Source organism: Chrysochloris asiatica, unplaced genomic scaffold (assembly GCF_000296735.1).
Source record: "Chrysochloris asiatica unplaced genomic scaffold, ChrAsi1.0 scaffold00159, whole genome shotgun sequence".
In the NCBI taxonomy this organism is placed as follows: Eukaryota; Metazoa; Chordata; class Mammalia; order Afrosoricida; family Chrysochloridae; genus Chrysochloris; species Chrysochloris asiatica.
Window position 1 is genome coordinate 4,066,439 of NW_006408677.1, and position 12,409 is coordinate 4,078,847.

Consider the following 12,409-nt stretch of genomic DNA (forward strand, 5'->3'; position numbering starts at 1 on the left):
GATAGATTTCTTCTATTTCATCCTCACTTGCTTTTGTGGTTGGTGCATAAATTTAAATAATAGTGGTATTAACTGGGCTTCCCTGCAGGCACATGGATATTATCCTATCACAGACAGCGTTGTACCTCATGACTGATCTGGATATGTTCTTTTTGACAATGAATGCAACACCATTCCTCTTCAATTTGTTATTTCTGTCATAGTAAACCATGTGGTTGTCAGATTCAAAATGGCCAATACCAGTCCATTTCAGCTCACTAATACCTAAGATATCAATGCTTATGTGTTCCATTTCATTTTTGACAACTTTCAATTTTCCTAGATTCATACTTCGTACATTCCATGTTTTGATTTTCAATGGATGTTTACAGCTGTTTCTCTTCTTTTGAGTTGTGCCCATCAGCAAATGAAGGTCCCGCGGGATTTTCTCCCATGGGCTTTACTCCATTCACGTTATCACGGTCAGCTCTACTTTGAGGAGGCTATTCTTCTCCAGTCACATTTTGAGTACCTTCCAACCTCAGGGTCTCATTTCCCAGCACTATATCTGACAGTGTTTCTCTGCTATTCATAAGGTTTTCAGTGACTAAATATTCGGAAGTAGTTCGACACTCTTTCTTCCTAGTCTGTCTTTGTCTGGAAGCTCATCTGAAATCTGTCCACCATGGGTGATCATGCTGGTATTTAAAATACTGGCGGCATAGCTTTCAGAATCACAGCAACTCTCAAGCCCACCACAGTACGACAAACTGACAGACAAGTGGTGGCCGTTTGGTTTTTAAAAGGAGCCCTCGTAGGACAATGATTTTCGCACGTCTGCTAACCAAAAGGTCGGTGGTGGAAATTTACCAGTGATTCTGTGGGAGAAATATCTAGTTATCTGCTTCCATAAAGATTACAACCTAGAAAACTCTTATCAGTACTAATCAATCATAGAAGGTCATTATAACTCTAATCAGTACTAATCAATCATATATGGTAATTATGTATCAGAATTGACTTGATGGCATAAAACATTGAGCATAAAAAGCTCTTTGCTTGAACGTGTCAATGAAAGTGACATTTAAACACAGCTTGTATTTTATATATTATAAAATAGAATTCATCAGTTCTTTAATTTGACTGGATATTAGATAGACAAGAGTAACAACATTTGCTTAGAATAGAAATATATAGCCATATGTATGTGTGTATGTGTATTTTCTTACCAATGATTCGCCGATTAAAATAATCAGGTAACATTCGTTCACATACAGCAACCAGAAGCCAAAAAGCTTCTTCCTCTTTGGCATACAGAAGCAACACTGAGGTCAAAATGTTCATTGCCTAAGATTTCACAGAAAAAAAATACAAAAGAATAAATTTTGTTCAGGTAATTGTAGGGTATACCTTTTGGTTGGGCAATGATACATGGATGGGATGGTAACTATGGCAATGAGACGATGTATGATGGAATAAATGTAAAACTAATGTTCCCCCATGTAGACTATCACACAATACACAATAAAACATTAAAAAAAAAAGAAATACATTTCTTCAAATATGGCAGTGTTCAATAGCAACACCAACAATTAAAAGAGTAATACTAAATGGAAACATGAAGCCTTTGAGCCAGATCAAAGCAAAAACAAGGTGAAGTCAGATTAACATTTGCTAAGCAGTATTTTATACAGTATAATTCAAGGAAAATGGAGCAGGGATATCATGAATACCAAATAACATCAGTAAAACCTCACCAATTTGGACTGATTTCAATTAGTAAAGCGTTACATTTATCACAAAGTTGAAAAATCCACTTATATAGTTTCTAAGGACATTAAGACTGAAGACCAGAAAAGTTGTGGGATGACATCAAGAAAGTCACACAGGAAGAAAGCAAAAAGTCATTAAAACAAAAAAGAAGGAAAAGATCAAAATGGATGTCAGAAGAGATTCTTTTTATTTAAGTTTTTATTGTGAATTATGTGAACATCACTTTTACAGTCATCCTATCATATTTCGTTTCACTGCAATGATTACAATCTCCTCCAGCACAATCAAACAACCAAAGGGTACATCCCATAGGCCTGCCCCTCCTCCCCTGCAGTCAGCACACAGCCCCTCTCCCGCCCTGAGTCCAGTGTCCCCAGCCGCTCCATCTGTCCAAGTCATTGTCTCCATCTCCATTTCTGGTATCACTGCTTCCCTGGGTAGGGTCCCGCATTCCGCTCTTCTCACTTGATGATTCCAGGGACCTCCGCTCCTGGACTGCAAAATCAATTGCTCCCCTCCTTTTGTTACAAAACATCTACTTTTACATTTTCGACCTGATAGCAATGATTCTTCACAATTGTACCACAGGAGTCTTACCCCCATCTCCTTACATCAGCCCTGTTCCAACAGTTTGGAGACCATTCAGTGGAGTTTTTACCTTCCCCCGCCCCATCTGGAACTAGGCTTCCTCTTGAAAGCTTGTAAGCCAGTCACTTCTTGCCTTTGTAGCCCCCCAATTTTGGGTAGCCAATGTCCAAGTTTCCCATCCTTGTCAATCCTGTGTACCAAGGTGGTGGGAGTGATCCTCACTGTAAAGATTTGTTCCCTTTTTTGAGCTACTACATCCATAAGTATAGGTCAAGTTCATCAAACTGTATTGGATTACTCTTTTTTCCTCTTCTTTCTTCTTCTAGTCAAGTTCTGATCATCCAGCCATTGAAGCCAGGTCAAGTGGGTACTATCTGCAAGTATGGGTGTTCCTGTGTATCTCCTCTCAGTTCACATCAGCTGGAAGCTTCACTCTCCACACTAGTCCTCTGTGGCCATGTCACTGCCTCTGGGCCCAGGAGTCCCCAGGTCTTGCAATACTGCTGGCCAATCAGGTCTCCACCTGGGTTCACAGGAGTCTATTGAATGTGGTCAGACCCAGCTCCCAACTTCATTGCTGTTTTTCTCCCTCTTCCCCTACCGGTGACCAACATGGTCACAGCCAGACTACATGCCTGCTCGTGTATTCCTCCCGAGTCTTAGTCTTGGAAAGGGGTTTGCTCTGAGGGGACCGACCCAACCACTTGCCTTGATGGCTCCCAGGCGTACAGCTTGCTTGTTCTTGTAGTAGTCAATCTGACTGCCATTATTGTTTTTGAGTTTTTCTGCTGGTCTTTCTTTCATGAAGTATCTTCTGTTCTTCTAGCTGCTCCAGGCTGGTCTACTTGTCCCTCTCTGTGTCCAAAGTCCCCAACTGCTCCATTTCTCCATGTCATCATTTCTGCCTCCATCTCACAACAGCCACACTTGCAGATAATACCCACTTGACCTGGCTTCAATGACTGCATGATTAGAGCTCAACTAGAAGAAGAAAGAAGAGGAAAAAAAGAGAAATCTGATACAATTTGATGAACGTGGCCTACACCTATGGATGCAGTAGCTCAAAAGAGGGAATAAATCTTTACAGCAAGGATCATTCCCACCCCCTCCATACACAGAGTAGACAGGGATAATCAACTTGGACATTTAGGTCTTTAATTCATGCTGAGTTGGTTTGTATATAGGGCATGAGGTAAAGGTCTTGTTTCAATCTTTTGCATATTGCTTTCCAGTTCTACCAGCACCATCTGTTATAGAGACTATCTCCTCCCCATGCAATATAACTAGGCACTTTGTTGAACTAGTTGTGGATTGGTTAATTTCTGGATTCTCAATTCTGTTCCATTGATCAATGTATCTTTCATTGTACCAGTACCAGGCTGTTTTGACAACTGTAGCCATGTAGTAAATTTTGAAATCTGGGAGTAAGAGGCTTCCAACCTTGTTCTTCTTCTTCTTCTTCTTTTTTTTTTTTAAGTTTTTATTGTGAATTATGTGACAGTTTACATGGGAGAACATTAGTTTTACACTCATTGCATATTGTTTCATTGCCATGGTTACAATCTCCTCCACATAGCACCAATCAACGAAAGGGTACATCCTATAAGCCTGCTTCACCCACTCCCCCCAGTTATGAGCACACAGCCCCTCTTCCTCCCCGGGTCCTGAGTCCTCCTTGTTCTTCTTACGCAGTGCTTTGCTTATCCTGGGTGTCTTTCCTTTCCATATAAACTTTATAACTGTTTTTTCTATCTCTTTGAAGAATGTCTTTGGAATCTGGATTGGGATTGCATTATATGTGTAAATTGCTTTGGACAGTATTGACATTTTCACAATGTGGAGTCTTCCTATCAAGGAACATGGTATATTCTTCCACTTTTGTAAGTCTCTTTTGGTTTCTTATAGTAGTGTTTTGTAGTTTTCTTTGTATAAGTCCTTTGTTTCTCTGGTCACATTTATTCCTAAATATATCATCCTTTGGGTGGCTATTGTAAATGGTATTGCTTGCCTAATATCCTTTTCAGCGCTGTCATTGTTATTATAGAGGAATCCAACTGGTTGTTTTTGTTGTTTTTTTTCCAAACAGACAGCCAATATATAATAAATCCAAGTTTCCAATGTCAGACAACTTCAAAAGCAAGAGAGATTTGAGCAAAGTCCAATGGCCACAAAGTCCATGGTCCTGGGATAGTCATCCTCTACTTCTGCCCACTGAGAATGTTTTAGTTTCAAGTCCCAAATCAGTGTTTCTTTCGGTTCCTTGAATCTATGCAAGTGTATTTAAACTTAAACACAACAAAGTTTGGTTTTATTCTAGGAGGGTTCCACTTGAATCCTTTTGATGTCTTCTCTAATGTGTAATATTTTGGGGTGAAGTCAGGCAAACCTGGGGAAGAATGCTCATTCATATATGAAAAATGTTATGATACTTTGTTAAAACAATACTAAGAGAGACAGACAAAATAGCATCTGAGCCAAAATGTGTTTTTTAAGATTTTGAGGGTAACTTCACATATCTCCTCCTCCTCTGATCATGAATTTCCATAGAAACTCTTTGTTGTTGTTATTTTCAATGTTTTATTGTGAATTATGAGCTAATTTACATGGGAGAACATTAGCTTTACATTCATTCTATCGTATATTGTTTCATTGCCATGGTTAAAATCCCCTCCATGTATCAGCAACCAAGCAAAGGGCAAGCCTGTCCCCTGGTCGTCAGCACACAGCCACTCTCCCTCTCTGGGTCTAAAGTCCCCAGCCGCTCCATCTCTCCAAGTTATCGTCTCTGCCTACATCTCTGGCGTCACTGCTTCTCTGGGTAGGGTCTCGCTCTCCAATCGTCTCCCTTAATTGTTCCAGGGACCTCAGCTCCTAGACTGCAAAGTAAATCACTCCCCTCCTTTTGCTACAAAACGTCTACCTTTACATTTCCAACCCTCTCAATCAGTCCTGATAACAATTATTCACTATTGTATCACAAGAGACTTATCCGCATCTCCTTTCATCAGTCCCGCCCAGACAGATTGGATACTACTCAGTGGAAATTCTATCTTCCTCCACACCCTCTGGATCTAGGCTCCCTCTTGAAAGCTTGTAAGCCAGTCACTTCTTGCCTTTGTAGCTCCTCCCCCACCACTACATTGGGTAGCCAATGTCCAAGTTGCCCATCCCTGTCTACTTTGTGTATGGAGGAGGTGGGAATGATCCTCGCTGTAAAGATTTGTTCCCTCTTTTGAGCTACTGCATCCATAGGTGTAGGTCAAGTTCATCAAATTGTATCAGATTATTATTTTTTTCCTCGTCTTTCTTCTTCTAGTTGAGTTCTGATCATGCAGTCATTGAAGCCAGGTCAAGTGGGTATTATCTGCAAGTATAGGTGTTCTTATGCATATGCCCTCTCTTCTTATCAGCTGGATGCTTCACTCTCCACTCTAGCCTTTGTGGCTATGTCACTGACTCTAGCCCCAAGAGTCTCCAGGTCTTGCCACACTGCTGGCTGACCAGGTCTCCACCAGGTTCACAAGAGTCTATTGAAAGTTGTAGGGATTAGCTCATAGCTTCATTGCTGTTTTTCCCTCACTTCCCCTTATCGGTGATGAACGTGGTCACCAATCAGAGCATGTATTCCCATTGAGTCGTAGTCTTGGAAGGGGGTTTGCCCTGAGGGGGCCCGACCACTTGCCTTGATGTCTCCTGGGAGAGCTACTTGTTTGTTCTTGTAGTAATCAGTCGGATTGCCTATATTGTTTTGCATTTTTCCTGTTGGTCTTTCTTTCAAGACGTATCTTCTGTTCTTGTATCAACTGATTTTTGTATGCTGATCTTATACCCTGCCACTTTGCTGAATCTTCCAATGATGTCCAGTAGCTTTTTTACTCAGTCTTTGGGGTTTTCTATGTATAGGATTATATCATCTGCAAATAGAGTTTTATTTCATCTTTACCAATTTGGATGCTTTAATTTCCATATCTTGCTGTATAGCTCTGGCTAAGACTTCTAGAACAATATTGAATAGGAGTGGTAACAAAGGGCATCCTTATTTGGTTTCCGTTCACAGAGGGAAAGCTTTCAGTTTCTCTTCATTGAGAGTAATGTAGGCTGTTGGTTTTGTATATATGCTCTTGATTATGTTGAGGAATTTCCCTTCAATTCCTACTTTGTTGAGTATTTTTATCGGGAATGGATGTTAGAGTTTGTCAAATGCCTTTTCTGTATCAATCGATATGATCATGTGGTTATTTTCCTTTTTCTTATTTATATGGTGGATTACATTGATTGTTTTTCTAATGTTGAACCATCCTTGCATCCCTTTTATGAAACCCACTTATTCATCATGTATGAGAGAAAGAGGGAGAAAGTGGCAGATGGAAACGAGAACACAGAAAAACTTTAAAGAATATAGGGAAACCCTACATGATCAAAATAAATGAAAAATTAGAAACAATACAAAATCTGCAAATAGAAGTCTAGAAGATTAATTAAAACTAAGATTTCAGAAGTATATGATGTATTGAAAAGACAAAAGAGAGATTTGAATCAATGGAAGGCTGAAATTAGTGAGTTTGAAGACAAATCTAGTGATGCTAGTCTGCTGAAAGAACAATCAGAAAAAAGACAGCCTAAGATTTATGTGGGAAACCATAAAGATGAATAATTGAGGGTGATCAGAATTCTAGAACAGGAAGAAGAGACAAAGAGAGAGAAAGAGGGAGAAAACTGTGATGTTGTTGGAAGGAAACTTCCCTGACATCATGAAAGACGGGAAGACAAGCATTCAAGAAGCTGAATGAACCTCAAACAGAATAGATCCCAAAGAATACACCAAGACATATCATAATCAAATTCTCCAAAATCAAAGACAAGGAAAAATTCTGACAGCAGCTTTGGAAAAATGAAAAGTTATTTACAAAGGAGACCTTTAATAAATAAGATTATTTATTAAAGATTAAGGTCTTATTCATTAAATAAGATTAAGGTCTGATTTCTCAGTAGAAACCAAGATGACAAGAAGGCAATGAGATTATTGATACAAAACTCTGAGAGCAAAAAAAATGCCAACCAAGAATAATATACCCAGCAAAACTATCCCCAAAATACTAGGGCAAAATTAGAACACTTCCAGATGAACACAAATTAAAGGAATTTGTAATAACCAAACCAAGTTTACAAAAAATACTAAAGGAGTTCTTTGGACTGAAAACCAACAACAGCAGACAACAACCTGAGATTAACAAACACAGCAACACCACCTAGAAGTCAACCCAAATACAGAATTATCCAAAGTAAAACAAACCTTCTAGGCTGAAAATAGAACACCAGAGGCATCAATTTATAATGAAGACAACTACAAATCAATAAGGACTTCTGGTTTTGTGCTGTAGGATCAGCATTGGACTATGACCCACAAGTTGAAATCCACCAGCTGCTCCTTGGAAAACTTATACAGGGTTGCTATGAGTTGGAACTGACTCCATAGTAGTTGGCAACAACAACAGAGTAAAAACAGGGAATAATATAGTTACAGAACTTCCAAATGTTGAGGATGTCAAGTAGATATCAGGGTAAAATAATGTTTAAACTGGGGAAGAAATGACAGTGTAAACTCAAAAGAAAATAACAAGTGTTTTCATCAAAATTAAAAAGAGGAAAATCAAAGATTTATCAAACATTAAAACAGTAGTAGTGAAGTCAACAAAGAAAATTATGTGGAACAAAGAAACCAGCAGCACCACATACAAAAAATACAAACACCTAGCAAAATGAAAGCAATCAATTTATACCTAACGATAATTACACTGAATATAAATGGATTAAATATACCACTCAAGGGGCGGAAAGTAGCAGAGCAGATAAGGAAACAGGATCTTTCAATATGCTGTCTACAAGAGACACACCTCACAAAGACAAAAACAGACTAAAAATTACAGAATGGGAAAAATAATCAATCTAACAGTAATACAAAATGAGCAGGAGTAACAATACTAATTTTAGATAAAATAGACTTTAAGGGAAAAACCAGCAAACGGGACAAAGAAGAACATTATATAATGATTAAAAACTCAACTGAACAAGAGGACCTAATCATAATAAATACCAATGCTCCCAATGAAAGAGCTTAAAACTACATAAATCAAACTCTAACAGAACTGAAGAAATAGACAACTTTACAATAATAATTGTTGTGTGCTGCTAAGTGCAGTTGAGTTAGTTCTGACTCACAGCAAACCTCTATAGGGTTTTCTGAGGAGTAGTTGGTGGGTTTGAACTGAAGCCTTGAGGTTAACAGTCCAGTGCTTATCCTACAGTGCCACACCAGGATTCTATTAGCCAGTATTGTTAAGTGCCATTGAGTCTGTATAGGGTTTCCAAGGAGCGGCTGGTGGGCTTGAACCAATGACCTTTCAGTCCAGTGCATTAACCCACAGCACCACACCAGGACTCTACTGTCCACTGTTAAGCGCCACTGAGTCGACTCTGACTCACAGTGACACTGCGTAAGGTTTCCGAGGAGCAGCTGGTGGATTTGAACTGCCGACCATGTGGTTCACAGTCAAGTGCTGATCTTACAGCGCCACACCAGGAATCCCCATTAGCTATTGGAGAGATGCAAATCAAAACAACAAGGAGTATCATCTCACTCCAGCATGAAGAACAAAGTTAAAGAATGAAAACAAAACAGAAAACAACAAATGGTGGCCAAAGTGTAGAAACAGAGACTGCGAAATGACACAACCACTGTATTTAAATATTTGGAAATAGAAATACCATCTGATCAAGCAATCCCATTACTAGGTAATAACCCTCGAGAAAACAAAACAAAACAAAACAAAAACATGAATAGAAATATTTACACCCATATTCATCACGTTATTTACAAAAACAAAAATGATGGAATCAGATCATTACTTTCATAATATCTCTAGTTATAAAGGCAAAAAAAGTCCTTATTTTATAGAATTAAAAAAAATGAAAAACTACGAAGAAGTAAATTAAAAGCCTCATATAATCCCAACTTCCTAATAATAGGAGTCCTGGTGTGGCACTTTAAGATAAGCACTGGACTTCTAACTACAACTTTGGTGTTTCAATCCCACCAGCCTCTCCTTGAAAATCCTATACAGGGTTGCTATGAGTCAGATTTGACTCCATGGCACTTACCACTTACCACCCAGCAATCACCACTAACACGTTGATGTATATTTTTTTCCTTCCTTTTTAAAAGTTTTGGTCCTTGCCTTCTCCTCTGAAAAAATTTATATCAAGTTGTACAATAAATCTTGATTTTCTTCCCCCACATAGCATTAGGTTGTACATTTCAAATTTTGTGAAATATTTTTTCTAAAACTTTTTTTTTGGGGGGGAGGGTAAACTGCATGATGATTTACAGAGTAAATCAGTTTTTTTTTTTTCAACAATTCATATACATTTTGTTTCATCTCATTGACTGAAGTCCCTACAATGAAAAACATCTCTTATCCCAATTCCTCCCTGTTTCCTGTTTCCATTCCTCCTTCTTTCCAAACTCTTCTGAACTTTGTCCTTGGGTAAATTCTGCCTTTAAAAAAAATCAAATGGTTGAGCATTCTAAGGTGTGCATACCTCCTCTTATATTGTTCCCCCTGTAGAACTGTCTATTGTTTGGCTTAAAATTGAACTGTGGGGGTTAGTTCATTTCCAGACCTAAAGCATGACTAAGGACCATATATCAGGGATTCCACCAGTCCTGGTGGGTTAATGCGCTGGGCTGCAAAGTTGTTTGAACTGCAGGGTTGGTCGTACAAGCTCACCAGCTGCTCCTTGGAAACCCTATACAGGGTGGCTATGGGTTGGAACTGACTCAAGGCCCTCAACAACAACCAAAATCTGGTGTGGTGTTCCAGCATAACAATTTGGACTGCACAGTCAGTTTAAGCCACAAGGTCAGTGGTTCAAACCCACCAGCTACTCCTTGGAAACCCTATACAAGGGTCACTTTGAGTCGGAACCAACTTGAAGGCACTTAAAAACAACAATCACCAGTCTCTATTTGACCAGCACACCTGGTCTTTTTAAAAGAGTGTTTTTAAGGACTCTACAATAATCTAATAAATTGGGTATCACTTGTGGCACTGTAGGATAAGAATGGAACTGCAAGGTTGGTTTGAACTGCAAGGCCTAAGTTTCAAACCTACCAGGTGCTCCTCGGAAATACGACTATTATTGAACATTTGTGTGATTTCAATTTTTACTATTATATAGAACAGTGCAGTGAATATCTGTACATATATTTTCATCCCAGGATTTAACTATGGCACTGAGTCAAAATTTATCCACACTCTGGTTATATTAAAACACCCATCCACATCCACGTCTGATGACAACATTGAGCGTACATATGAAAATAGTATACTGCTTTAATGTGAATAACTTTGAGTTTGAACTTTTTTTCAGATTTTATTATGAATCTGTATTTTCTTCTTTTGTAACTAATATTTTCATACCCTGTAATTACTTTTATATCTTTGTGATTTTCAATAGATTTGTATAAGCTCATTATATTAAGTAGGTAAATTCTTTGTCATATTTGATACAGTGTCTGATTACAAGCTCAGCTTTTACTTTACCATTTTTTCTGTTCAAGAAACCATTATGGCAGCAAATTATCATTAAAAATGGATGAGTATGTATCTCTAAAATTTCATGAGAATACTGGCAAAAAAATGCCTGAATCAACCTTTTCATAATTCTAGTAATTAACTAAAAATTTACAGCAATCTGGGTAGACTTTATTTTTCATTATTTTTTTAATGGCTGAATCTCAGTAAGAACAGTAAGCACTGTTTTTAGTTTGACCTGTTCCTATTTTCTCTTCTCAGCTCTGCAATAGTCTTGAAAACCAATACCAGCAAAACCAGCTGCCTAGCGCCACTGGATGGAACAGAATGAGATTGGAGCTCCTTCAAAGTCCCATTCTTGGACAATTATCGTTATTTGACTTGTCTGGTGGTTCCTGGGAAGACGCCATTTACAAGACTTTCTGTATTTGACCTGATTCAGAGCTCATCCAGTGCAAAAAGTCTTTTCCCCAGGAGCAACTGTCAAATGCAATCAGAGGTATTTGTAGATAGATCATGGCAGCTACCTGGGGCAATGGACAATAGTGAGACGCTAACAATAATGGTGAAAAAGAAGAGCTGGGAATTAAAAGGTCCATATTGTTGTTGTTGTTAAGTGCCACTGAGTTAGTTCTGACTCATACTGACTCTGTACAGAGTTTCTGAGGAGGGACTGGAGGGTTTGAACCATCAACTTTGTAGTTTAAACCGACCTTGTGGTCCAGTGCTTATACTATAGTGCCACACCAGGACTCCAAGAGGTCCACAGGCATAGGGGGCTTTTTAAAAGCTCTGATATATTCCTAGGGATTTAGAATGTCATGCTTTATGCATACCCATGGCTGTGTGTAGCCGCAAGAAAAAACAAAAAGGCCCTAAGCTCTTACCTCTGACTAGCCTTGAGACTCTACACATGCAGGAGATGAAAATAACGACAATAATAATGAAAAATCAAAACTGAAATAGCATTAGTTAGCCTGACCAGAGAAAGATAAACAGAGAAGGGATTCAAATTTTTAACATCAGAAATAGAAGAGACAGAAAAAAAAGATTATAAAGAAGTGTGATGAACAATTATATGCAAACAAATTAGATAACCTAGGTGAAATGAACAAATACTCATAGAAATACAAACTATGAAAATCAATTAAAGAAGGAACAGAACAATCTGAATAGATTCATAACATGCAAAGAGACTGAATTAGTACCCAAACATTTCCCACAAAGAAAACCCTGGTTTCATTGACAAAGTCTATCAAGTATTTAAAGAAAAATTAATACCAATCCATCACAAACTCTTTCAAAAAGCAGATGATGAAAAACTACCCAACTAAATCTATGAGGCCAAAGATCATGTAAAGACATCTCAAGGAAACTATACATCATGAATATAAATGTAAAAATCTTCAAAAGAACACTGGCAAACTGAACCAAACAACAGATAAAAATAATTATATTATAAGCATTTTCCCAAA

General features: G+C 38.2%; 1 protein-coding gene across 1 annotated transcript in view; it reads right to left on the bottom strand.

Moving 5' to 3' along the window:
• The window catches only part of TBC1D8B (TBC1 domain family, member 8B (with GRAM domain)), a 156,083-nt gene that overhangs the window by 40,813 nt on the left and 102,861 nt on the right, over positions 1-12,409 (bottom strand). Inside the window, exon 11 of the mRNA XM_006871052.1 lies at positions 1,209-1,326. Coding sequence (XP_006871114.1) covers positions 1,209-1,326 — 118 coding nt within the window. The remainder of the gene's footprint in view (positions 1-1,208; positions 1,327-12,409) is intronic.